This window comes from Vicugna pacos, chromosome 14 (genome assembly GCF_048564905.1).
Source record: "Vicugna pacos chromosome 14, VicPac4, whole genome shotgun sequence".
NCBI lineage: Eukaryota > Metazoa > Chordata > Mammalia > Artiodactyla > Camelidae > Vicugna > Vicugna pacos.
Window position 1 is genome coordinate 20,570,961 of NC_133000.1, and position 26,244 is coordinate 20,597,204.

Sequence of the window (26,244 nt, forward strand, 5' to 3'; positions counted from 1 at the left end):
AGCACTATCCATCACCATGCATTGCCTCTGATGCTGGGTGTGAAATGAAGCACCAGATATTATTCATTTCCAGAGTGACATACAGGGGAGGGTACAGCTTAGTGGCAGAGCGCATGCTTACCATGCAAAAGGTCCTGGGTTCAATCCCCAGTACCTCCATAAAAAAGAAGAGTGACATACACTTTCAAATATTCAATTCTATTTTTCAAAAGTTGTTCCGTTAAATTCAGCTACGCTTTAATTAGCAGTAAGTTTTGAGGTCTTATTCAACACTAGAAAGCCACACCTAGACAGTGAACAGCTAAAATGTAGGAGATGTGTTTTATTCATCTTTGAAATTCCAGCACATAAATAGTTCCTGTGTTCAGGATGTTAGGGGATGAGTGGATGGATGAACACTGGACAGTAGCCTGTTTTGAAACATTATCTGGGTCAGGAGCTATACAGATGCATTACAGCCTATAAGCCAAGGCAGGGCAAGGATGCGTTTTTCTCCCTTCTAGAATATGGATTGTTTCAAGAGTCATCTTAATTGTTATTCTAACTGATCACTGACATGACAAATATCCCCTTTGCTTATAATTTATTCAAAGGAGAAAGGGAAGATAAAGGTGCTTTTCACAACTGATTTGTTGTGAGATGCCTGAACTTTCATCGTCCTCAGCATAAAGATTTGCGTAAATGTGGTGACCTTACAGAAGATACGAAACTGGAAGAATAAAAGGGTTTAAAAATGGCAAAAAGCATGTTGAAGAATTACTTAATATATCTAAGTTACTTTTTAAGAAACACTCATAACCTCTGCAATAATTCTCTATGTCCAAAACACAAAAATGCAAATAAACCAGCATCCTTCAACTGTTAGAGATTTTTCGGCTGTGTACCTTCAAACCACAATGACTACAAGAAAAAAAAACTCTTTAATTCAAAAACACACATTAGATCATAATGAGTATAAACAGAAGTTAGTAAATGTTCTAATTAGTCCTTCCTGTTATATAAAGTCTAACAGAAACACCATGGTAATGTTTATGAGAACCCTGGAAAAAAGTTCCATGAATTCAGTGGACACTAAAAAATAGTGTTTTAAGGAAAAGGTAACAAAGTAAATACAGCTGAGCACTGGGAGAAAGGGCCAGTGTGCAGCTCAGTCTTGCCAGAATGCCATTCTTTCCTGGGGCCTGACTTCTATTACTCACTCAAGACTGAGTTCAATACGACCTCCTCTGGAAGCGTCCATATCTGCCCAAGAGCGTCTTCTATGGTTGCCTTTGTTATAACATACATCTGTTACCGTATTTATCTGTACACAGTGTGGTCTCCTCCGCTATAAGAAGGGACTACATTCTACTCATTTTCTATCCCCAGTACAGAATAAACCCTTAATAAACGGCAAAGCAAAAAACGTATTAATATGCTGCATACCCTGCTATGAAACACTGAGAGTATCAGGCAGGACCTTGGTCTAAAATTAAGTTACTCTTCCTGCACAGATATCAAAGAGAAGGACAGTACCACAACAGCCAAAATATATGTAAGAATTTCTCAAAACTAGAACTATTTCCTTATTCGTTCAACAAACACTTCCTCGGCAACTACAATGTGACAGGCAGTGTTCTAAGCACAGGAGATAGAGCAGGGAACAAAATAGACAACTATCCTGGCCCCCATGGAGTTTATATTCTAGCGTTAGAAGATGAACAATAGAGAAAATAAATAAATGTAGTACAGAGAGTTATCAGATGGTGGTCCGTGCTAAGTGAAAAAGCAAAGAAGGAAAGGAAGTTGGCGTGTGCCAGGTGGGGTGGGGTTTGCAACTCTGGATGGCATTGCCAGAGCATGTCTCACAGACAAGGTGACACCTGAAGCAAGGGGCAGAGTCTTAGATATTTTTTCCTTTGTTTAAAAACTCATTGGTGAAAAACATTATTTTTTTTTTAATTGAAGTATAGTCATTTACAATGTGTCAATTTCTGGTGAACAGCACAATGTCCCAGTCATGCATATATATACATCTATTCGTTTTCACATTCTTTTTCATTAAAGGTTATTACAAGGTACTGAATATAGTTCACTGTGTTATACAGAAGAAATTTGGTTTTTTATCTAGTTTTATACAGTGGTTAACATTCGCAAATCCCAAACTCTCAAATTTATCCTTCCCCATCCCCTTTCTGCCGGTAACCATAAGACTGTTCACTATGTCTGCAAATTTGTTTCTAAAAAACATCATGTTCTATAAGGGATTGATTATAAATAAAACTCCAATAGACATTGCCCTATCTGGGATTTCATAATGAGATTTCACAATCCAGTATGTTTGGAAACTGTTTAAAAACAGAACTAATGGGATGCCATTGTCTGATGACAATGGGCAAATCTATGTTGCTCTGCAAAGTAAACATTCTTTTTTTCTTGATCATCACAGAGTAAAGTTTGTTTCAGATGCTGATTTCATTTTAAACACCAAACTTGGTACGGTACATTGTTTATATTTCTTTAATATTAATATAATAACAGACCTCTATTAAGTACCAATTATGGTCCAGCCACTGTTCTAGACACTTCTGTCATCTCATTTAAACACTCACAACAACTCTATGAGGTAGGTACTATTATTACGCCAATTTTAATGAGACTGGTTGAGAGACACTGTCACTTTCTCAAAGTTACTTAGACAGTATGTCAGACAAATGGGATTCAAGACCAGGCTTTTCTCAAAAACCAAAGTCCATGTCCTTAATCACAACACTCTACTGTCTCAAAGGAGCAGTTAGGTTACATAGTATTTCAATATACCTGCTTATTAACTGTTCAGATATAAACTTAATACAGAAAGAGACCTCATAACAAAAATTTTTCTTGTAATTTCAGATATTAAGTACATGAACTCCCAGAAGCAAAATACAGCCCCTATTTTCAAAGACCACCTCAGGTGTCTATTACATAAACACAGTGAGTAATGATCCCAGAAGGGTCATTATGATAGGGAAAAGGAAATAAAATACAACTGATTAAAAAACAAAAGTAAACTGCATAGTTCTGTCTCTAAGAAGATCTCTGGTCTCAGAGTTGTTCCTTTTAAATTAAACCAACATAGAAGTGAGAAATGTATTATTGATTGCTAGATCAATTGTAGCAACAATTAATAATTAAACCAAAGATTAAGAATTAATATAAAGTGTTGGTGTCAACACACACAATGATATCTGTTATTTCAAGCTTTCTGGGATAAAATCCATTTTTCTATGACATGAACAGATTATCTCAAAGTCAAACATGTGTTTGGTGTAGAGAAAAATGGGTCCTCAATGAAATGAGTAATTCTGTGTTGTAATCTTCAAAAAATTTTCAAGTGTGTTGAAAATTAAAACATAAACTAGTTTCTCTTCTGACAGAGCAGATATTTTGGTATACAATTCTGATTTGATGGGCTCTGAAGTGATGGGTTTCAACTCAAAAACTGGTTTAGCTTTCATGAATAATAAAAAGCATTTTAAAATCACTCATAACTATTTTCTCATAAAGAAAAAAAATGAGGAACTCAACCGAATTAAGGTTTTTCATAGGTGCTTTCTTGTAGAATCATTTCCTAAACTGGATTCCATAGAATATTTTAGTTTTCTTTGAAAAGCATAAACATTAATGATATTTTCCCTTTAATATAGTTTAATATATGGTTGATTCTTATTATTTGCAATAATAATGCTCTACAAAGTCACTGTAGGAGCAACAGAAGACCTCAAATAGTCAGTGCAATCTTGGGAAAGAAGAACAATGCTGGAGGCATCATGTTCCCTGATTTCAAACTATATTACAAAGCTACACGAATCAAAACAGTGTTGTATTTGCATGAAAACAGACCTACAGATCAATGGAACAAAACAGAGAGCCCAGAAATAAACCCACGCATATATGGTCACTTAATTTACAACAAGGTAGGCAAGAATATAAAATGAGGGAAAGACAATCTTCTCAATAAATGACGTTGGAAAAACGGGACAGCCACATGCAAAAGAATGAAACTGGACTACTATCTTACACCATACACAAAAATTAACTTGAAATGATTTAAGACTTGAATGTAAGACCTGAAACATAAAACTCCTTGAAGAAAACATAGGCGGTAAGCTCCTTGATGCTGGTCTTGGCAATGATTTTTTGTATTGGACATGAAAAGCAAAGGCAACAAAAGCAAAAATAAACAATTGGGACTACATCAAATCATAAAGATTCTGCAGAGTAAAAGAAATAATCAACAAATGAAAAGGCAACCTGCAGAATGGGAGAAAACATTTTCAAATCATATATCTAATAAGGAGTTAATATTCAAAATATATAGAGAATTCATACAACTCAATAGCCAAAGACATACAGATGGCCAACACGTATATGAAAAAGTGCTCAACATCACTAACCATCAGGAAAATGCAAATGAAAACCACAATGAATCTCAGTGTTCACAGCAGCATTATTTACAATGCCAAGATGTGGAAGCAACCTAAGTGTCCATCAACAGATGAATGGATAAACAAGATGTGGTGTATATATATATATATATATATATATATATATATATATATGTACACCCCCTTACCCACACAGAATTGAATACCACTCAGCCATAAAAAGAATGACATGGAAAATAAACTTATGATTACCAATGGGGAAAGGAAGGGGAGGGATAAATTGGGAGTTTGGGTTTAAAAGATACACACTACTATACATAAAATAGATAAACAACAAGGACCTACTGTATAACACAGGGAATTATATTCAATATATTTTAATAACCTATAATTGAAAAAATCTGAAAAAGAATATATATACAATAACTGAATCACTTTGCTGTACACCTGAAACACTGTAAATCAACTATACTTAAAATAAATAAATAGATTAATTAATTAATTAAGAGGAGGCATTCCAGGTAGATGGAATTTTAGATGTGCAAATACTTGGAGGTATGACAAACTTTACTTCTTCTACAGAGAAGAGTTTGGCTCGACTGGCCATAGGATGACAGTGGCAGACTGGAGACCACAGTACGGACTCTCCTGGTGTGCTCTGACACCAGATAGCTGCATGGCTTAACATCACTTCATTCAGATCTCTGTCCAAATATTACCTCATCAAAGACAGTCCTTCGTGGACCAACTCACCCAGAATACTTTACACACACATATATACACACGTTGCTCCATTTCTCCCTCTCTGTCCTATTTTACTTTCCTTCATTATGCTTATGAACATCTGACATATATTTGCTTATATGTTTATTAATTTCTCCCTCAATAGATTATGAGCAAGTTTTTTTGTTGTCATTATTTTGCCATTTCAGCACCTACGATAATACTCAGTACATACTCATTACATGAGTAGAAAGGTAGTTGAGCATTAAATTGAGAAAGAGCTGCTAAGCCAAGTTAAGAAATTTAGACTTTACCCCACTAGTAATGGGTAATGTCTAAGAGTTTATGCAAAATGCATTATGATCATACTTTTCTTTCGTAAAGACAGCTCTGGCAGAGAAGTAGTAGAGAATGGACCAGAGAGGAAATTCAGGACAAAAATCCAAATGCCGAATTATAAAGGTTAAGTGAAGGTTAGGGAAACGGTAATAGAAATGGGAAGGAAGGGATGAATTCACGACAGATACAGACAGTAGACAAAGGGACGGTGTATATGTCATAAGAGTGAAATCAGGCAAAAGGGATTGCGTCTGCTTAGTACACTGCTATTTCCCCTGGCCCCAGCACTCAGCCTAGCCATGGTAGGCACTGAATGCATATATGTTGAAAGCAAATAAATTAATGAAGATGATTAGCAAGATAAAAAAAAATCAAAGTTAACTACAAGGGAAATCCTTCCACAAGATACAAAAATAGTGGGGCAAAATTTGGCCGGGGTGGGGAAACTGTATATTTAATCTGTTCAGTGTGGAAATATTGAAGTTGAGACAGTTTTGGGACCCACTGTTGAAAATGTCTAGTAGGCAAAGAAATATTGGTCCAGATCTCAGGACAGAGGACAGGCTAGGAAGACTGGTGAAGCTGGTGGTCAAAGCCTAATCTAATCCATCAGATCAACCAAGGAAGAGCAAAGAGAGTTAGAATGAGAATCCTAGGAAACACACACATTCAGCATCAGCAAAAGGCATCAGGGACAAAGACTGAGAGGCAGAAGAAAGCTATAAGAAAGATTAGAGAAATTAAACCTTGAAAGCAAAAGGGGATGGTGTGAAGGGGAAAAAATGGTCAACCGTGTCAAAACTGCAAGAAATACAGTGGAGAGAAAACTAAAAAGAGATCACTGGATGTTAGCAATTAGATCATTAGTGACCTTTGCAAAAGAAGTTTTCATGAAGTGGTGGGGGCAGAAGCCAGATTGTGTGGACTGAGGAGGAACTGAAGAAGGGGAGACAGGGCTGATGTAAGGGCGATCAGCTCAGGGTAAAGTAGACTTGGCCACGGACGCACCTAAAAACCTACCTGGTCAATTACCTCCACCACCACCTCCAAGAGGCCATTTTTTTCTTAACAAAGTATTTTTTCATAAGACACTTGTCGTATATCCTACTTTAGAAACAAGGTTGGCCCTAACTAAAATCATCAAGTGAGCCCACCTTCACTGCTCTTGCAGTAAGGGTTTTCCTGTGACCAGAGGGCCCTTCATGGTAGCAAAGACCATTTTCCAAATTATAAAATAATGATCTGTAAAAATACAACAGTTTTACCAAGTCTTTTAAACCGTCAAGAAAGGACAATGGTCTACACAGCCTACTGATTAAAATATTTAGAAGGCACACATATCAGGAATAATTGCGTTATCAGGATTTTAAACCAGTTTTTAAAGGTAATTATAATAATATGGGCAACAAAAGCATATGGTGTATTTCTTTAATTCTCATCACTTATCTATGAGGTAGGAATCATGATGCTCATTTTGAAAGTGAGAAATCTGAAGTTCAGAGAGATGAAATGTATTTGGTCAGGGTATGTTAACTGTTGTAGCAAATGATGCCCAAATCTCAGGGGCTTAACACAATAAAGATCCATTTCCCTTTTGGGTCACAATCCAACTTGGCCAATGAGGTTTAGGAGCAGGAGCACAGAGGCTGTGCTCCATGAAGCTGGGAATCCAAGCTCCTTCCCCCGGATCATCTACATCTATCTGGTAGGGGACGGATGCGAAAAAGCATGGTGAGTCCCACCAATGGCTTTAGAGGCCAAGTGACAAACATATCTCCCACTCATATTCCACTGGCCCGAACTCGGTTAAGTAGCCCCAGTAAAGTGAAGTCTAACAGTGGGCCGGGAAGACAGCGGACACACGGGTATTGAGGAGCACAGCATTCTCTGCCATATTATGTAATGTGGCAAAGGTCGCCTAACTGTACATAAAAGAGCTGTGATGCAAACCCCATACTCCCAACTGCTCCAAGGAACCTGGCTTTTCTCTGGGGCTTCTCCTTTCATTGCATTGACTCCACCTCTAATTTTAGCTTTTCTCCAAATGACAACAATGGATGGTTACAGTGTGTGTTCGTGTGTGTAGTTTTTCCATCTATCTTTCATTGTCTGTCTTGCCATTCCCTTTACAGATCAATAGTTTTGGCCTTCTGAAGGGCATACACGTGGACATAAAATATGGGGAGCCCTTTGCAGCCCATCCATCCTACGGAATGCATGAATCCCAGGCCAAGAATTCTTCTCTACACTGTCCTGCTGTTGACACTGTTAACTTACTTCCAACTTTCTGCCTGCTTCCATTTACTCCCCACCTCCAACCTCAGCCCCACTGACCCCGTCCTTGTCTTTGTAGCCACTGTTCCTTCTGCCTAGACTGCTTCCCTGTCCGCCCCCTTCCCTGCCCCCAAAAGTCTGCACAGTCACTTGCTCAAGGTCATTGCTCAGAAGTCACCTTCTCAGGAACACCTTCCCCTTCCCACCCCACCCCCACTCCTATTCATGCTTTTTTTTCCTCTATGGCATGTCTTGCCTTCTAATAAACTCTGCATTTTACACATTTATAAGTTTATAAGTTCTCCCTGCATTAAAATGTGCGCTTCATGGGTGCCGAGGTTTTTGTCTATTTTGGTTCTGTTTACTGGTCTATGTCTGACACCTATGACAGTGCTTCAACCCCACAAACCTCTTTTTGAAAGAACTGAGGGGCAACAAAGGAGTGAGAAAGAGAAGGGGCGCACAGGTAGATGTGCAGTGCTGAAAATGTTCTGGTTCCAAAGCTGGTTCCCGGATGCTCATCTGACCATCATGCTTCACAAATCAGAGATAGTAAACATTCATATATATATATATATATATATAAAATATAACATAATTTTAAAATGCTAAAACTCAAAACAGTACACCTGCTCAGGCAGCTTTTCTGATCTAACTAAAATAGTTGGAGAAAATTGGGCCCGAAAAATTTCATTTTCATTCCTCAGTTAGTTAAAAATATATCTTACCCATATTTTTTTCTCAACTACGCCTTAATGGGCCAAATGGAAAAGTACTTACATCGTTTCTTTTACCGCCATATCATGACCTTTTAAAAAAAGCATCTTGAAACTAAACTGAAACTAACAGTTTTCTCTGAAAACTTACTTGAAGAGTTAGCCACCTATGGGCATTTCCTCTAAATTAGTCCTTCTCAAGATGTTTTCAGAGGGATTCCATGATTTGGCCAACAGTAATGGAAATTAACGTAAATTTCGGCTGAAATTTTTTTATTCCAAGATTCACTCTTCGAACATATACTCTTAAACGTGTCACTAAAAATACGGGATTCAAGTGCAAAAAGGCATTAGGAGATATGCTCACAGATTAAGCAAAATACAGGGCAAGGCAGGGAGGAGGAGTGAAGGGAGAGGAGGGGACAGGACAGGAGAATTTAGGGGAGAGGAGGTGGAGAGCAGGGAGTGGGAAGGCAGACAGAGGGACAAGGCGGAGATGGTCCAGGACTTCCACACTTGTGTGCTATAGATGTCGAGTTTCAAAACCCAAGAAGCTTATGGGACTTGAGAGAAGGCATTTGGAAGCCATCCACTGTTTCCCTGGTGCCAAAGCATAATGGCCCAGTAATTCAAGTCCTGCTTTTGAGTTCCAGCCCTGCCATTTACTCAGCAGATATTCAAACTTGGTCTGTTTTATCACTTGCAAAATTCAAATTGTTTTAAGCAACTGTTAAATGAGATCATGTGTATAAGACTGCTCTGTAAACAAGAAAATGCTAAGTAGAAATGTTTTTTTAACTGTCTGACCTAAATGCCCCAAGCTAATCTAAAAAAGCTTTATTATACTAAGTTACACTACGGTGATTTGAAAACGTCCTGGTATTCAAATGGCACAGTGAGAAGGTTAGAGATTCCAGCTCTACACATGATCAAATTAAATACATTTCCTTGGTATAAAACAAGAGGCTAACAAAGCTTTCCAAATATCCTTCTAACAAAAAGAGAGGGTGGGGGGGAGGGGGCGATTATGCTACCTATGTTCATTTGGAAAACATAAATGACAATCTAAAATAACGATGTACTTTGAATCTTAAATTAAGGCTGTTGTTATCAACAGTGGTTACTGACCATTTTAAGCCACTTAACCAAATAAAAAATACAAATGTGTTTCAAATAACTAAACACTCACAGAGAAAAACATGCCATAGCCAACAAAACCAACTTAATTTGCCAAGGGAAAATGTAATGGACCAACATGTTATGGTCTTTTTTCAAAGGTCTATTCTTAGACATAAAACAAACTCTCTTTAATTAAAACCTTTGCTTATAAACACATTTCCTGAGCAAGTAAACCCTAACAAACCCAATATGGGTGAAACGCTGTCCCCTGGAAACAGAAAGGAGCCCCGAGTCATTTACAATGGTAGTTTCATATAACCTTTCATCACTCGCACCACAATAGCAAACATGCAACCTTAGACCGAGTGAAAGCTTTCTAAATTTAGATCCCTTCAAATAATGCATCTGAAGTTGTATGTAAAGGTTTAGTAAATTATTTATTATGTCTCTTATCTTTAATAATGGGATATCATGTTTAACTTGTAATCAAAATGGAAAGAAAGCTGTTATACCATATATTACTGTACCAAGACTCAGAGTTTCCAGTCTATATTTAGTTCACATTAAAATGGAAGCAAAGACGCAAACCAAGCTAAAAATAAAATGTTCTACAAAGATGAGATTTCTAAATGGATTGAAATCTAGCTTTATTTGGTCCCTTAAATGCCGATGGCATGTGGCGGCACCTTAACTTTACAATGCTTTGCAAATCATTTTCCATCACCTGGAACGGGGATCAGAAAACTGTGGCCCACAAGTTGAATCCATGGACCATATGCTTCCAGCACCTGATTGTGTACAGTCCACAAGCTACAGAGGTTTCTACATGTTTTTAAATGCCTTTTTTAAAAAAAAAGAAGAAGGATATTTTTTAACACAGGAGAATTTTATGAATCAAATGTGAATATCCTTAAATAAAACTTTATTGGAAAACAGCCACATTTATACCACATATAGACACATACCACCCATATACCACACTACAGTCTAGGCACTTAAGTATTGTCTGTAGCTGCTTTTACTCTATGACAGCAGAGCTGAGTAATTCTGACACAGACTTTACAGACCACAAAGCTGAAAATATTTATTACCTGGCCCTGCTCATCACTTACCAAAATGTAAAAATTCCTACTTGCCTCTCATATCATGTTGAGTTTCTTGAACAACAGACCTGTCAATACAACTTTATCCACAGTTGCTAACAATCTTCTGGCCATGTGTCTGTCTCCCATCCTATTTGGATCATTATCCAAGTCAATGTTTCCATGCAGAACTGTGGCTAAAGGTTTAAGGTAATATCTTCCAATGTATTCCTTTTCTGTTTTAAACACTAGATGGAAACCATCATGACCTACCAATGGGCTGCCACCTACAATTTGAAAAACACTGAGCAAATCTTCCCTAATCTATCTACTCTACCGAAGGTTTATGGTGAAAGATAATGCTTTAACAGCACAAATTGCATCTCATAAAGCAGTGAAAAGTACAAATCAATATTTTTATATTGACTAAGCCTTACCATAAAGGTATAAGAGTTTAGTGATACATACTTCATGTTAAAGCAAAACCAAGGTACTAATTGAAGAATGTGGTGATTACTTTTTTTCTTAATGGCCTTAAAGAGATGTCGTAGTCCACATATAATGTTCCAAAGTTCTGAATATCATTTTTGTGTGTTGGGGGGGCAGTAATTAGGTTTATTTATTTATTTATTTTTTAGAGGAGGTACTGGGGTTTGAACCTAGGACCTTGTGCATGCTAACTAAGCATGCCCTCTACCAGTGAGCTATACTCCCCCCTGTGAATATCTTTCCAGTGTTTAGGCATGTCATACTTAAATTTAGAGACTCATTTATGATTAAAATTAAATGTAAGAAGACATATAAATGTCAAAAAAAAATAAATGCAAGCATAATATACCTAATCAGGAGGTACTTTTGACATATGGAGCTTCAAGACCTGAGCCACAATGAGTCAATGGCAGAAAAAGTCATTGAGAAGGTTTCCATGTGTTTATACTGTCTGGCTTGTGACAACTGAACAATCCTAGTCTATCAGCCTGATCGAGGTTCCTCCGGCCATTCCCTGAAAAGTGAAAGACATCAGTCTTCATGGGCCAACAGAAAGCAACCAAAGGGTCCCTCACAGTCATGTTCAAAACCAAGCTGGTCTGAGCTGGTGTTAGCATTGTTTCAGAATGTCTCCTTCCCAGTAAATCCCCATGAAATTCTCTACAGCGGTAAATCTGAATGCAAAACCCACCCACTCCTTGAGAACAGTACTAAGAAATGAGGGCTAACAGTCATGAGGAGAGGGGGATGGGGACATGTGATGAGGTGCAGCTTCCTTTGGCTTCCCCATATCAGCACTATTTCAACTTTTGTATATAGTGATTCTTTTTCCCTTTGGGGGAACAGAGGCAGCCATAAAAATGATCTAGGGTTTAGCACCCAGGAAAGGACAAAGAAACTGGAGGGGGAAATGGGAAATGAAGGGGAGACAAAGAGCACACAATATGGGGATGCCAGGAGGGTACTAAAATGTGCATGAGGATTTGATTAAACCACACTAATTTAAAGAGCATGCCAGTCTTCATTATTCTTTACTTAAAAAGTCATCATATCCCCTTGCAAAAAAGGCTGAGGTTAGTGTTGCTTAAAATAACCCATATTTCCTTTCACACAAAGCTGCTTAATTAAATGATGATATAATATGTTAGGCTGAACCACATGAAATTCCCCATATTCGACCATTTTTTCCCAGCTTTATTGAGGCTTAAGTGACAAATAAAATTGTATCTACTTAGAGTAAAAATAAATCTAGCGATGATTTGCTAGACATATACATTCTGAAATGATTATGACAATTAAGTTAATTAACATATCCATCACTTCACAGTTACTTGGTGTATGAGTGTGTGTGTGTGTGGTGAGAATGCTTAAGGTCTATTCTCTAAGTAAATTTCAAGCTCACAATACAGTATTATTAACTACAGTCACTATGCTGTATATTAAATCCCCAGAATATATTCATCTTATAATTGATGGTCTTTTCGCTTTGACCAACTTCTCCCCATTTCCCCCACCTACCAGCCCTACTCTCGACCATTCTGAGCTACTGACAGAGCAACTTCACTGAGCTTAATCTAATATAATGGAATACTCTGCCATCATTAGAAAAAATGAGATAGCTATATACAAGCATTAGGGAAATGCTCTCCATATTATACCTCCAAACAAACAAGACACAATGTATAGAGAACGTTCCTGTTACTACATATTTAAGTATATACATATTCTTATATGTGCATAGAAAGCACACAAAGAAATGCCAACAACTGCCTCTGAGGCAGAGACTACAAGGTCTAGGGTGAGAAGGAGGTTAGTTTTCAGTGGAGACCCTCCCATCACAGAATATCCTCTCACATCGTTTGTAGGGCTTACTGTATGCACATCTGACTTTTTCAATTAAGAAAAGCCTGTATATTTTTCAAATGCCACAATTAACTTAAGGTGCTTTACTAACATACAAATTACTTAAAACATTAACCAGTATTCACAACAAAGGACACTTCAAATTAGGTAGTTACTTAAGTTTGTGGCTGTTTGTCACTCAAAACCTGAATTAGACACCAAACAGCTTTATGATCCTAAGGATCTTAAAGGAAACTAAGTACTATGTTTTAACAATAACACCCATATAGGTGAAGTAAGTATGTAACAGATACATGCAGTCATTCATTTAAGAAATATTTATGACCTCTACGTGTAACTCGCCCTGCTGTCAGCGTCCAGTGTGTTCATGCAGAAATGCTTTCCAAAGAGAGTGCCTATATATGCAGATATACATAAGCCTGCAGATATGTGCATGTAACTATGTGTGTGTGTGCCACACACACCATCTCTGTCTACTACACAAGCAGGATTAAAGATGTCACTTGTAATCACAACTCATCAGATCTAGTGGTCCCTCCTTGGAGCTTCAGGATGTATGAGCAAAACCTGCCCCGGCTGTCTTTTTAAAAAATGTTTTATTTATTTTTTTATTATTGTATTATTTACTTTATTTGGGGGGGGTAATTAGACATTACTTTTAGAAGAGGGACTGGGGACTGAACCCAGGGCCTCCTGCATGCTAAGCATGCGCTCTACCACTTGAGCTATACCCTCCCCCCTCAGCTATCTTAGAAATGACTATGCCTTGGGCTCATCCTGAGGCCTCCTTTTCCTCCAGGCTCTCCCATCTTACACACTTGTGGAAGGGATCAAAAGAATGTCTGTCCTTTTCTAAAGATCTTTTCTCTTAACTCTTATCTGAATCGTAAGTGAAGAGTGGAAACCAACAGTTAAATTTAGCAGTTCTCATTCTAAGAATTCCTCCTACTGCCCTTGGCCTCATCCCTGAGAATCAGTATATGTGACGAGGTGTAAGCGATGAGATCTGTAGCAGATATGAACAGTCTGGTTTTGGAGGGTGGGGCAGGCAGGGAGGTGGAGGCCGATAGGTTTCAGCCATCTTAGGCCCTGATCTCAGGTGTTCACAAGTAATGTGATGAACTTATATGCACTAGATAAAAGGTATTGTATAAAAGCTGGTATAAAAGGCAGAATTTCTGAAATTCAATATATCTTTGGAAACTTCAGGAACATTTCATTTAATGACCACTAATTATCTAACCATGGCAAAACATTATGTGCTAAATATTTTTGTTAGAAAGTTAAATGGAAAACCAACCATAATCGTGCTTTTTGAATTTACTCTAGTCTCAATATACATGCTTTGCCCCCAAACCATAGATAATATCAAACTTAAAGAGTATAATTGTAGCTATACCCATGAGTTCAAGAAACCTACAAGTTTCAGCTGTACTCTCAACAAATTTGTTGTTTGACTTTACTCAATTCAAATTAGAGTTATTCTAAATTTTCTTCCAAACAGTATAAATTTACTGGTCAGTCTCAATATAAGTATGCACGGAATTTTAACCATTTCATTTGAATATATACAAATACTACTTTTAAAAAACCCATCATTTTGCCCATTATTAACACTGTTGTGTGCACTTTTTTAAATTAAGACTTCCGATGTCCGAGGCACTCACTGCTAGTAAAATCCCTATCTTGTTTAGCCTTAATTTTCAAAAAATACATTAAACCTCATATTCTTAATTTACCGCAAATTCTATTAAATTAAAAACTATCACCATTAAAAGGAGTTACAAGGTGCATGCTTAAAATGATGCAATTTTTGACTCTTTGCTAAGTGCAGCTTGTTAACAGCTGTGCAAGTGCTTACACAATTGTTTTAGAAAATGAGGCAGGTGAATATAAACATAAATCCATAAACATACAGTAGAAGTTCTATTTTCATATAGGGATCCATTAACCTTAGAAAACAAATTCTCATAAAAATAGGTATAGAATGAATGAAGTTTTGCAAACGTATTTTTAAAGAGCACACAAATCCAATGGTTTGGTTCCCTTTTCAATTCCTCTTTAAAGTCCCCCCGTGATAACTGACTCCTCGAGTGATAATTTCTAAAGTATGATGAAAATCAGAGTGTATGAATAACCCTTCAGCCGTAAGCATTTGCGATACAGATATAGACATAGATATAAGGATTCAGGATCAAATTAAAACTCAACTTGGAGCCCTCACAGGTCAGCAGTACTCGCTACACAAACAAGAGTAGCACCGCATACTCATCTCCGTATAACACACAGAGGTCACTTTTCATTATTAAAAATAACCATGCATGTGTTGAAAAGGTCTGAACTCTGCACTTAGCGGGAACCTCGGAGGAACTTAGGGAACCTGGATCTGCCGTTTTTCGCGCCCCGCAGGGTGCAGCTAACCGCATCATCTACCACTGGCGTCGCCCAGCGGCTTCTGCCTTCCAAAGGGCAGCAATGGGGCTCAGAGGCTGTCGGGTGTCACCTCCCCATGCACCCTCTCAGAGTGATGCCCGCGGGAAGAGAAGGTAGCTTCGCTGCAGCTCCGGCTGGTCGGCCTCCACTTCTGTCCCTGCGCAACGCACTTACTCTAACCGAGCACGACACGTAGGACTCAAAATAAAACACTTCTTTTTGGATCCCCGAGTGGGAACTCTAAGCAGCGCTTCGGCTTTTTCCCACGCTCCCTGGTTCCCTTCTCCTCCACCTCAGCGGCCCGGCACCCCGGAGGCCCCCGCGCGCGGGCCGGGAATCCCTTCCCGCGGCGCCCGGGCCGGCTCCCGCGGGCCCCGCCCCCGGACCCAGGCCCCGCCCTCACCGCGGCTCCCCACGTTCCCGGGATCGCCCGGCGCGCTCCCTGCGCCGCAGGCGCCTTCTCTTACCTTCCCCGCCCCGCCGCCTCCCGCCTTCCACGCTCCCCTCCGGCCCGCCTCACCTTGGTCCGGATCTGCCCCGAGGTGGACACTTTGCGAATCAGTTTCTGGGGCCCCTCTTGCTCGGCTTCGCTGTCGGACGAATCCTCTCCGGGCCCCGCCGAGGCAGCGGCGGGGGTGACCGCGGCGCCGGCCTCGGCGGTCGCTCCTCCCGCGGCGCCCGGAGGGTGGTGCTGGCCGCCGGCCCCGGCCATCCTCTCCGACTCCTGCGGGGACACAGCACCGCCCGGCGGGGGCGGCGGCGGCGGTCAGTGGGTGGGCTCAGCCCGAGCCGGGCCCGGAGCCCCGCGCCCAGCCGCCGCCGCCATCTTCCGCTCCCCTAGTCGCCCCCGCGGGGGAAGGGTCGCCCTAGACCAGACTCCTCCCGACAGGGGCCGTCCAGGATCCCGCGCCCGGTTCCCGCCAGAGCCGCTACTGAGGCGGAGCTCGGCGGACGTGAACCCCGGCCCGCCCGGGACCCCAGCGCGCAGAGCCGCAGGATGTTACGGGGTTCCCGACCCAGAATACGACGGCGCTGGTAGAGAGGATGGGAGCGACTGAGGGACGGGGCAATCTCCCACTTCCCCTAGGGTCTGGGGTCCCCAGGGTGGACCCGAGGGCGGGGGGACCCGTTACCTCCGCAGCCCACCCCCGCAGGCCCGGCAGTGGTGATGCTCCCTCCTTCGGTTCCTGAACAGCAGGGGCAAGGACGGCCCCGGGAGGAGGAAGGGAACCTAGCGCTTACCCCCGACTCCCCTGGGTGCTCCCGCCACCTCCTGAACCCAGGATCTCTCCGGAGAGACTTGGGCCTCGCCGCACAGTTTCCGCGAGTAAAAGTCCCCTCCGGCTCCGAGATGGATGGACGCAGCCCCTAGTCTGCCTCCCGACCCCCAAGCCCTTCCCTGATGAATCGTACCTCTCCCGCCTCCGCCTTGGCGTTCGGGTCCTTTCAGCTCTCCCGACCGTGGCGTTTAGATTCGGGCCCACCCCCACCCCCATCCGGCGCACACGGAAGAGAAGAGCATTTTCCGGGAGGTTCCACTCCGCTCTGAGAACTTTTCGTTCAGAAGGAGCGATCCCTTTGGCTAACAGGAAACTGGGAAGGGCGTGGAGAGCGCGCAGAAACAAGAGAGTACACGCCGCCCGAGACGACAGAATGCAAAATAAATGTCTTAGCTGAAGCGCGAAGCGAGACTGCCTGGAAGAAAACAATGCACTGGAGCCGTGTGAACACCAGTGCCCGAGCACGAAAACACTGAAGTCCTGGGAGAGCCACTCCCTAACCCGGACTAGACCCGGAGGAAATGGGATCAACAGGCTGCAGCCACCGCTCACGACTCGTCCCCCCGCGAGCTGACTGAGCGGACACTTGGGAACAGCCGCTGCCTCGCGCTGCGTTGTGCACGCCGGGCGTCAGAGAACCCTTGCAGGTGTGGGAGGGCTTCGGGGAGAGGACACTGAAATGCCAGATTCCTCTTGTCGGCCACAGAGAATTCCGAACTGGCGTTAGCTGTCTTTCTAAGGAGGGCAGAGAGTCCCTGCCAAAGTGTGGAGTCTCCTCACACGTCAGGAAGGCATTCAGTCTCTTTAGCACGTTCATGCTCTTCAGGACTCATTGGGATTTTCTCAGTTGACATGACCTTTAAGGGTCCTCCAAGCTAAGATCCTTTTGTTTTTTTTTTTTTTTGAAAGTTTCAATTTTACTGTCAATAATTTGATTGCTGTGACAGAACTAACAGTTCTAAAAGATTTTAAGAAATATGCAATCCCAGTACTACCGTTGGTCCATATAGTAGATTAAATTGATTAAAATGTAAAATGTGCCAGTTACTTTGAATCTGCAAAGACAGGAGATTGCTGCTTTGTAATACTGATGGAGGCTACTTCTCCAGGCTCAGCTGTCTTCTTTAAAGGGAAAGAGTTGGGCAAAATAAACTTTAAGAGCCCTATGGTTCTGTAAGTGTGTAATTCTATATAGACAAAGAACATACTGCTAAGGAGGGAATTATTTAAGAGAAAAACATAACCAAAATAATGGCCTTTATTCCAACACAACTGTTTGGTCACTGAGAAGTCCAATGGTCTCACAACATCAGTAAGAGCACCTAGTAAAGGGCCTTCTGAAAGAATAGACCTAGTTCAGACCCCTCTTTTAATGTAAAGGAACTCAGGCCCCAAGCCACAAGCTGGGACCAAAGTCAAAATCATGAGTCCTGTTCTAATGTTCTAGTCACTTTGCCACACCATATAACAAAAGTCAGTTTGTCAATTATCATATGTTTCAATTCATACTTTAGGCTTTCAGGTTTTATATAACATTTTCCAGAATCCAGGCAGAGAGTGATTAAATGAAAAAGCATTGTTTAATGCCCATGCCTATTCTGTGATCTTAAGAGGACTAAGCAGGGGTGGGAACAGCTCAGTGGTAGAGCACATGCTTAGCATGTACAAGGTCCTGGGTTTAATCCCCAGTACCTTCCTTAAAATTAAAAAAAAAGAGGACTGAATACACTTCTCACTCTGATTCAAACACTGATTGCTTAAAAATATTAAAACAGTTTCACATGCAAGTGCTGATCAGTTAATACCTCAAAGTAAAGGTATTTATTACTTCATAAAAAATTAACCTCATAGTTATCCCTGCTCCTCAAAGTCTCGTGTAACAAGTTCTAAAATTTGATTGTGACTTTGAAAGCATGGCCAGTCTTAGCCTGCTTGTGCTATATAAATGAGTGCTGTTCTGCAATTTTCCTAGCACATACTTAGAGTGAAATACTGGATAAGCAAATGAAGGAATGTCACTTCATTTCCCACACAAGGCAGCTCATGAAGAACGCCCTTTTCTTCAATCATCTCTTCTGAGGAGACTGTTTCAAATAATTCCTAATTTAAGGTAGTGGACCCACTAGCTTCTCCTCAGGTCTTATCTGTAAATTAGGAATTTCCAGAATGAATATCCAATCTGTATACTGTATACCTGCAATGCACTTCACTGCCCTTAAAAATATAGCAGCAATGTCAAGAGCTGTATATCTGCCACCATTTTAATGTAGCTCAAAATAGCAACTAAAACAAATTTCAAAAATGCGGCATGTTGCGTTCTTTAATTTACAAGATTCTCTTGAATTTTTCCTTATTTGGTGCCTTCAGATTTTCAAATAATTTCTTAGATGCTTCTTCTTACATATTTATTTTATTATTGTTACTTTAAAGTCTTTGTTTGGAACATAACATATCACAAACACACTATTAAAAACTTGGACATAAGCCACATAGACACTACATTCAGAAAGCGATGAAAATAGAAGCTACCACTAAATTAGGTTAGATTTCTACTTAATAGGGTTTCCTGTCCCATTTAAAAAAAAAAACCTATTATACTAAAGATGTAGAAGTCACAGCCAACTTTCATTCTGATACCAACTTTATGAATATGAACATATTATCTATAAAGATATTTTGAATCATATTCTTATTGATCATGACTTTTAACAGAAGAGGTTTAATATTCTTCAACATGAATTTGCAACTTTTAAATCCCATATGTTCTACGGTTTTATGTTAAATATTATATCATAAACATGAAGAAATCTACATTTATATTCTGAGGAATTCTAGTACATAGGCACTTCAAAAACAATTATATTTTAGGATTCACATTCCTAATCAATGGAAACCAGGCAAAGAACACTGCCTGCTTTCATTCAAACTTTAAAACCACTTCTGTAATACACTATCTGTTCCATGTTTAGGATGCCAACATCCGAAACTTTATTAAAATTTCCTTAGTTGTTACCTCAATGAAAAAGATTTCAAAATTAATCATGATATTAACTTCAGGTCCATATGGTTATCCCTGCACCTAAGACCAAAACTTTTGGTCCTCTAGACCTAATACATAAACATGCTTTTAACCGCTCATTTATATTTTGGCACTTTATCCTTTGAAACTCTTCCCTTCCTAATTTTCCAGTAGTTCTGATTAGTTCCATCAGAGATGACTAGATAAAAATCATTTGGGAATACAAACAAATTTTAGTAAGGAAAATATACTCTGGTATCCCTCCACTGTTTAAGAACTACTTTGTAAATACTCCCAAACTCTTTTTAAGTTTTGGCAGGAATTCTAACTAGCCATTTTCCCCCAAGATATTATCTATGAGTAAGGGTCGCTTGGCTAAATATCTTCCTACCCACCTGTTTCCACCAGCAAAATGTTGTTTAATTAATTAGAAATTTAGGTAATGCCTCTATTTCCACTGATTTGATTACATTCCAAAGCTAGCATTAAAGAAAATACACAGACACTGAATGCTAACATTTATCTTCTTGTAGGCCCAGTGCTGTAGCTGGAGTAATGATAAGGCTAACAGTTTATTTAAATGCCCTCACTTAACTAAATAACTTCACTTCATCTCTGAGCACAAAGAACGTCATGACGTCCGGCAGCTGCTTCTCAACTCCAGACACGGGTACTTTTCAAGCTAGACGTGCATTACTCAGCATTGATGCCTGACATTATGTTCACTCTTCTGTCTGAATAGTTCCACATAGAATCATATGATCGTGTTTAACGGTCTGGCAAAAATGAATGAGGAAAGGAAATCCCCACATATATGCTGGTGATATGCAATAAGGAATAACGCAATAGGACCTGTGTGATGTGAATATTGACTGTTCGATATTGAATAATCCTTTTCATAAATGTAAATGAGTATACTTTTATGGTAAAGTATTAAAGTTGCCTACATTTGAATTCAAAACCAGATTTTGAATTGACTGCAAAATGGAGTCTAGATCAAAGCAGATGTTCTTAACCCAAGGTCTTTGAGGGTCCACAGTTGGGATATGGGAATTCTGTGATTCCCTTGAAATTTTCTTAAGTTTTTATACATATATTACATACGTAAATTTTGGGGAGAAAGAGAGTCCATATCTTTGATTAGGTTCTGAATGGGATCACTGATCCAAGAAAAGTTCAAGAATCCCTGATTTTGATGAAAATTGTTTTAAAGGGAAATTGTCCCCCAAACACACTTAAACTGGTTATTTCCCCACTTTGTTCCGCACATCTGAAATAATTAACATTTAAATACTGTTTCCCCTAATTTACCCTTCTTCTTTCTCCTATACACCACTTTTCAGTAATTTGGATAACTTATCCTTTTTAAGAAATTAAATGAGAATTCCCTTTATTAGTTCTTAGATTCTGTGCCATACATAAATGGCCACAGGGTTTCGAATAAAATCACTTTGTCAAAAGTATCACTTTATGCCACATTTCCGAGATTACTGAAGTTTTTTTTTGACTCTGAATGTAAACTATTAACATGTATGAAATAAGACATGCTGTTTACTTAGGAATGAGTGCTCCGTGAGGATTTAAGGATTGGTGCCTGTGTTAACTGCTATATCCAACAGCTCTGAACATAGTAGGTACTATATAAAATACCCTTTGAGTAAATAAAAAGGCCCTCAGTGTTTAAAGAAAAGAAACCTAAGTTTTTAGGAGAGTTCTGCAGTCTGGAGAAAGTGTCATATTTCATTCATGCATTTCTGTTCTGGCTCTAGTTTTAAAGGCTATCAATGGGCATTTTCATCTTTGTCACTTTAAAGCAAAAATAAAAGTTTTTCTCTATTTTTCTATGCACAAAGTAGTTCTGGCATCCTCACCCTAAAGTGAAACACATATAATCGGGTATCTTCATTGTGATTGGTGTTGGCTTAAAGTGTCCAAGTTCAAAACGGATGTCATATAGGAAAGTTTAAAAGTAAAAAAGTTACAAAAACAGGTCACTGAGTTTAGTTCTCAGGGATCTTTGATTTAAACCTCAGAACTGAATCGTATTTTTAATTTCAAGAATAATCCCCAGTAAGAACCCCAATAGAAGAAGTATGAGCAGATGGGCAACCTAACAACATGTTCAAATTTACAAAAGCAAAGACAGCTGCAGATACAGATGGATCAGAGTTGAAGGACACTCTCGAAAGGTCGGGAAACAGAAGGTAGAGAAATGTACTTGGGGAAAGGAGCTGTAAGTATTAGAAAAGAAAAAGGAGAACCAAGCCTGGCACCTGACCTGGAAGCTCTCCACAGGCAGGGGGCCAGCCTGAGCAGATACGCGGAGTCCCTGGGAAAAGAGCATCTGAACACGTTGAACAGAACACCGATGAGGCCAGAAATTTTAGGCGAAGCTTTTAAGATGGGTTCAAGAATTTCAACCAAGACGGAGTAGCAGGCATCGAGGCAGGGCATGGAGAGCCAAAATTCGATGCCAGGAAAAAGTCAGCCCACACGGGATTACAGAGCTCCGAGTGAGACGGGGATTTCGGGGTAGAATCCCTAGAGGGATGTGAAGTGGTTCTGCCTGAGTTGGAAGAAAGAAGGAAGTTGAAGGAGTTTGAGGAAACAAACCCGAAGCCCCCTGGGCTCCTGCTCCTCATCCTCGCACACACAATGCACAAGCACATGCTACTGTCGGTCCCTAAAATTACCCAACCTCCACGTTGTATGGGCAGCGAAATCGAGGTCAGCTTCCCGCTTCATCCTGGGCAAACTCCTTGAACCCTAGAAAAGCCCCGGGCTTTAGTGGCGAACAGGAGTCGGAGGCGTGGTTCCAGGCTTCAAGCCGCGATCAGCCTTGCCAAGCGCGGGTCCTTAGGAACCTGCGCGCCCAGGTGACGGCCCAGGGCGCGGTCTCAGGAGGGAAGACCAGTCTCCTCCGAGCCCTGCACGCTGACCCACAGGCTGCGTTTCTCTTCTCCCCCTTCCAACCCACCACACTCGAAAATCTCATAAAAAGTTGAGAAGTCGATAAAGCACGGAACCGGTCCTCCCAGGTCCATGGTCAGCGGTTCGCCGGCGGCCCCTCGGGGAGAGCCTCGGCTGGCCGGACAAAGGCGCTCCGGGCGGCGCGCGAGGAGGAGCCCGGGCGGCGGAGGAAGCGCTGTCCTGGCTGGGAAGCAGCTGCGGACCTCATCCCGGGCCATTTCCTGAACGGAACCCGGCCCGGGAGGGGGAAACAGAGGAGAGGTGGGAGGGGGCGGGCGCGGGCGCTGTACCCACCGGTTCCTCCCAGGCCGGGCTGCGGGCGCCGGGCGCGGGGCGCACGTGCTGCGGCTCCATCGCGCCGGCCCGCGCCCGCCTGCCGCCCGGGCGCGCGGACCCGGGTCCCCGCCGCCGCCGCCGCCGCCGCCGCCGCCGCCGCCGGGGCCGCTGGATGCGCTTCCCTCGCCGCGGTCCTCTCGGCCGCTGCCGCCGCCGCCCCGGCTCCCTCCCGGGGCCAGCCACCGGCCCTCCCGCCGTCTCCGGCTTCCGCCGCGCGGTGCTCTCCCGCCCCCGCGCCGGTCCCTTCCTCCACCTCCTCCTCGGTCCAGCTCCGAGCGATCCGCTCCCCGCCGCCGCCGCCGCCGCCGCCACCGCCTCCCACGGCCGCAGAATCCGCCCCTCGCTCCTTCCTCCACCCCCGACTCCCTCCCCTTTTCCTCCCCGCTTCCCGCCCCTCCCCCCCGCCGCCCCCTCCTCCCGGCGGGCGGCCCGGGACGCACGTGACCCCCCTGTCAGGCCTTATAAGGCGCGGAACCGAAAGCGGCCGCCGGGTGGTCAGGGGCACCGGGCGGCAGTGGGGACAGGAGCGGCCTCCCCCGGGGCCGGGCGCCGAGCTACCGCCGGGCGAGTGGGGAGCAACGGGGTAAGCACGGGCTGGGCCGGCCGACGCGCTGGCGACGCGAGCGGCGGTGGCCGCGAGTCCCGGGAGACGCCTCCAGCGCCCCTCTCCCCGTCTCCCTCTCCCGGTGGCCGCAGCCCGCGCCCGCCTCCTCCAAACGCCGGCGGCCCGCGCTGCAGACACCTCCCCTCCTCTGGGCGCTGAGGCTTGAACGAAATCGCGCTGGACAGTAACTGACTTCGACAGAGCAAGGGAGATAAGTGCACTCCAGAGCTGCTCTGGAACCAGCTGCGCCGGGGATGGTTTATTCTTTGTGACGTTACAAACACCGCAGATGGGTTAGCATCTGCAAGAGGAGTTAAGCTTGAGGGAGTACTTTTTGTATTCATTTTTTATGATTAACGGTTTCGTGGAAAGGATTCCGGTTAGTTGGAGCACTACATTCAAATTAGGTGAAGGGACAGCCTCGCAGGGAGTGTTCAATAGATAGCAAGTCACCTCCTCCCGCCTTTTGAAAACAGCATTTCAAATAGCGTTTCCGATTATCTTTTTCACATCGAAGACGCTTTCCGTCTATTTCCAGTCCAAGAATGGCTTTTCACAGGTTATTCTCTCTTTTGGACTGGATAAGCATCTTCTCACCGCCCTTAATCATGTCACACGGATTCACACATTTTTAAAACAAACTGAAATTTTCAAAACACTTACTTGACCCGGTCTGCCTCCAGTCCCCACCTCCTCACAACCAAGCTCTTTCAGAGATAAATGCATGTTCTCATTATTCTCACATCCATTTTTTAACCTACCACTCATTCTTCCCAGCAAACCTACTAGTGTGCCCACTCTTCTACCGAGGGGACCCTGACAGAGGTCACCTGTGGCTTTGAAATTTCCCTAAACCGTTGTGCTGTCGTCGTCCCCCCCTCCCCAATTCCCTTCTCATATTACCAACCTGCAGTATTTGTCACTGGGTCCAGACTTTAATCCTTGAAACTATCCCTTCCATTGGCCGCTGTGACACCTTAGATTCCAGTTCTCTGACTGCATCTTGTGTCAGCACCTTTGCCATCTCTTACATGTCGGAGGGCTTAAATAGTCTGCCCTTGGTCTTTTTCTAATGCTGCCTGGTCTATCCACCTATGATGTCAACTACCAACCATGTGTTGGTAACTCATAAAATGTCCATTCCTATCCCAGATCTTCAGTCTGTAAAGCCAATTTCTTATCAGAAATCTCTTACGCAGACATCCCACTGGGCTTAAACTCAGCTTCACTAAAACAGAAGTTCACTTCCCTGCCAGTTGGCTGGTCTCTCTAGTCTCATTCCCAGTCAATGTATCCACAATCCACCTAGTCACCCAAAGCAGAAATCTGAAAAGTGTCCCAGGCTCCCTTCTCCCTCCCTCTGCCCACTCCATGCACCAGATAGTCCTGTCTGTCACTTTCCCTCCACTTCACTGCTCTTGCCTGGCTTCAGATCCTTTCTTTCAAGCCCCTAAAACATTGCGTTACTTTCCTCATTAGTTTCACTGCCCTGATCTGGTCACACCTCCACCCTTGCCATTTCTCACCTTGTAGCTAAAATAAGCTTTCTAAAATACAAAATTGAGGGCGTCTTTCCCTGAATAAGCACTTCAAATGACTCCCCATTACCAGGAGGATGAAATCCCAATATCTTAGCCAGCATGTACTTCTCCAGTCTCATCAAACACTCTCAGTTTCTCAAATGCAGTTCCTTGTCAGGCCACTTATTCTTCTGCTGTGTACTCCCGTGGAATACCCTTCGTCTTTTTCAGCCTGTCCAAACATTCATCATCTTTCCAGAATCAACCAAAGAGTCACCTTTCTTATGAAATCTTTTTGGAGGTTAGAACTGACCATTCTCTCTAGACTAATGCACTACCCTTTCATAATGCCTTCAAATACTTCCTTAAACTCATTTTTTAACATATAATCTCTCTGATGACAAGTAATATGACTGACTCCATCTTCCTAGTTCTCAGGACATTTTCTAATGCATGGGAAGTGCTCAATAATTTTTTTTTTAATGGAGGTACTGGGGATTGAACCCAGGACCTTGTCCATGCTAAGCATGCCACTCTACCACTGAGCTATTCCCACCCCTAACCCCCTCCCCGACAGTAAATGTCAAATGAATGAATTACATGATTGAATTTAAGTTACTCTATTTTTATGGCTATAGAAAATGTTTTCCATGCATTATCTCTTAATTTTGCAAATAATATGTTATTTTCATCTTTAACAGAGATGGAAACTGAAACTAGAAAGCAATTTGCCTAAGGTTCCACTGTATAAATCGAAGTCAGGTCTATAAGCCAGTTTACGTAGTTAAATTCATTAGGTGTTTATCTGTCCATTGTTTTTCCAGGTTAGATTCTACTTTTTACACCAGGTCTTTCTTTTTTTAGTGATTGTTTAGTATATCTCTTTCCACCTCTTTATTTTCAACCATTCAGAGTCATTATTTTTAAGTGTGTTTTTGTAAATAACAATTCAGTTTCAATGCTAGTTACTCAGTCTGAGAGTCTGCCTTTTAGTAATCTATGTCAACCAGTTTTCATTTATTATGTATATTGTTAGGGTAAAAAGGTTGTTGTAAGAAAGAGATCCAT

The 26,244-nt window shown here is 41.9% G+C and overlaps 1 protein-coding gene across 1 annotated transcript in view; it reads right to left on the reverse strand.

The window, feature by feature from the left end:
* The window catches only part of DGKH (diacylglycerol kinase eta), a 147,287-nt gene extending 124,130 nt beyond the window's left edge, over nt 1-23,157 (reverse strand). Inside the window, exons 1-2 of the mRNA XM_072976318.1 lie at nt 23,011-23,157; nt 15,968-16,171 (exon numbers count right to left, since the gene is read on the reverse strand). Of these exons, the coding sequence (XP_072832419.1) occupies nt 15,968-16,171; nt 23,011-23,070 (264 nt within the window). The 5' untranslated portion in view covers nt 23,071-23,157. The remainder of the gene's footprint in view (nt 1-15,967; nt 16,172-23,010) is intronic.
* Between the last annotated feature and the right edge of the window lie 3,087 nt (nt 23,158-26,244).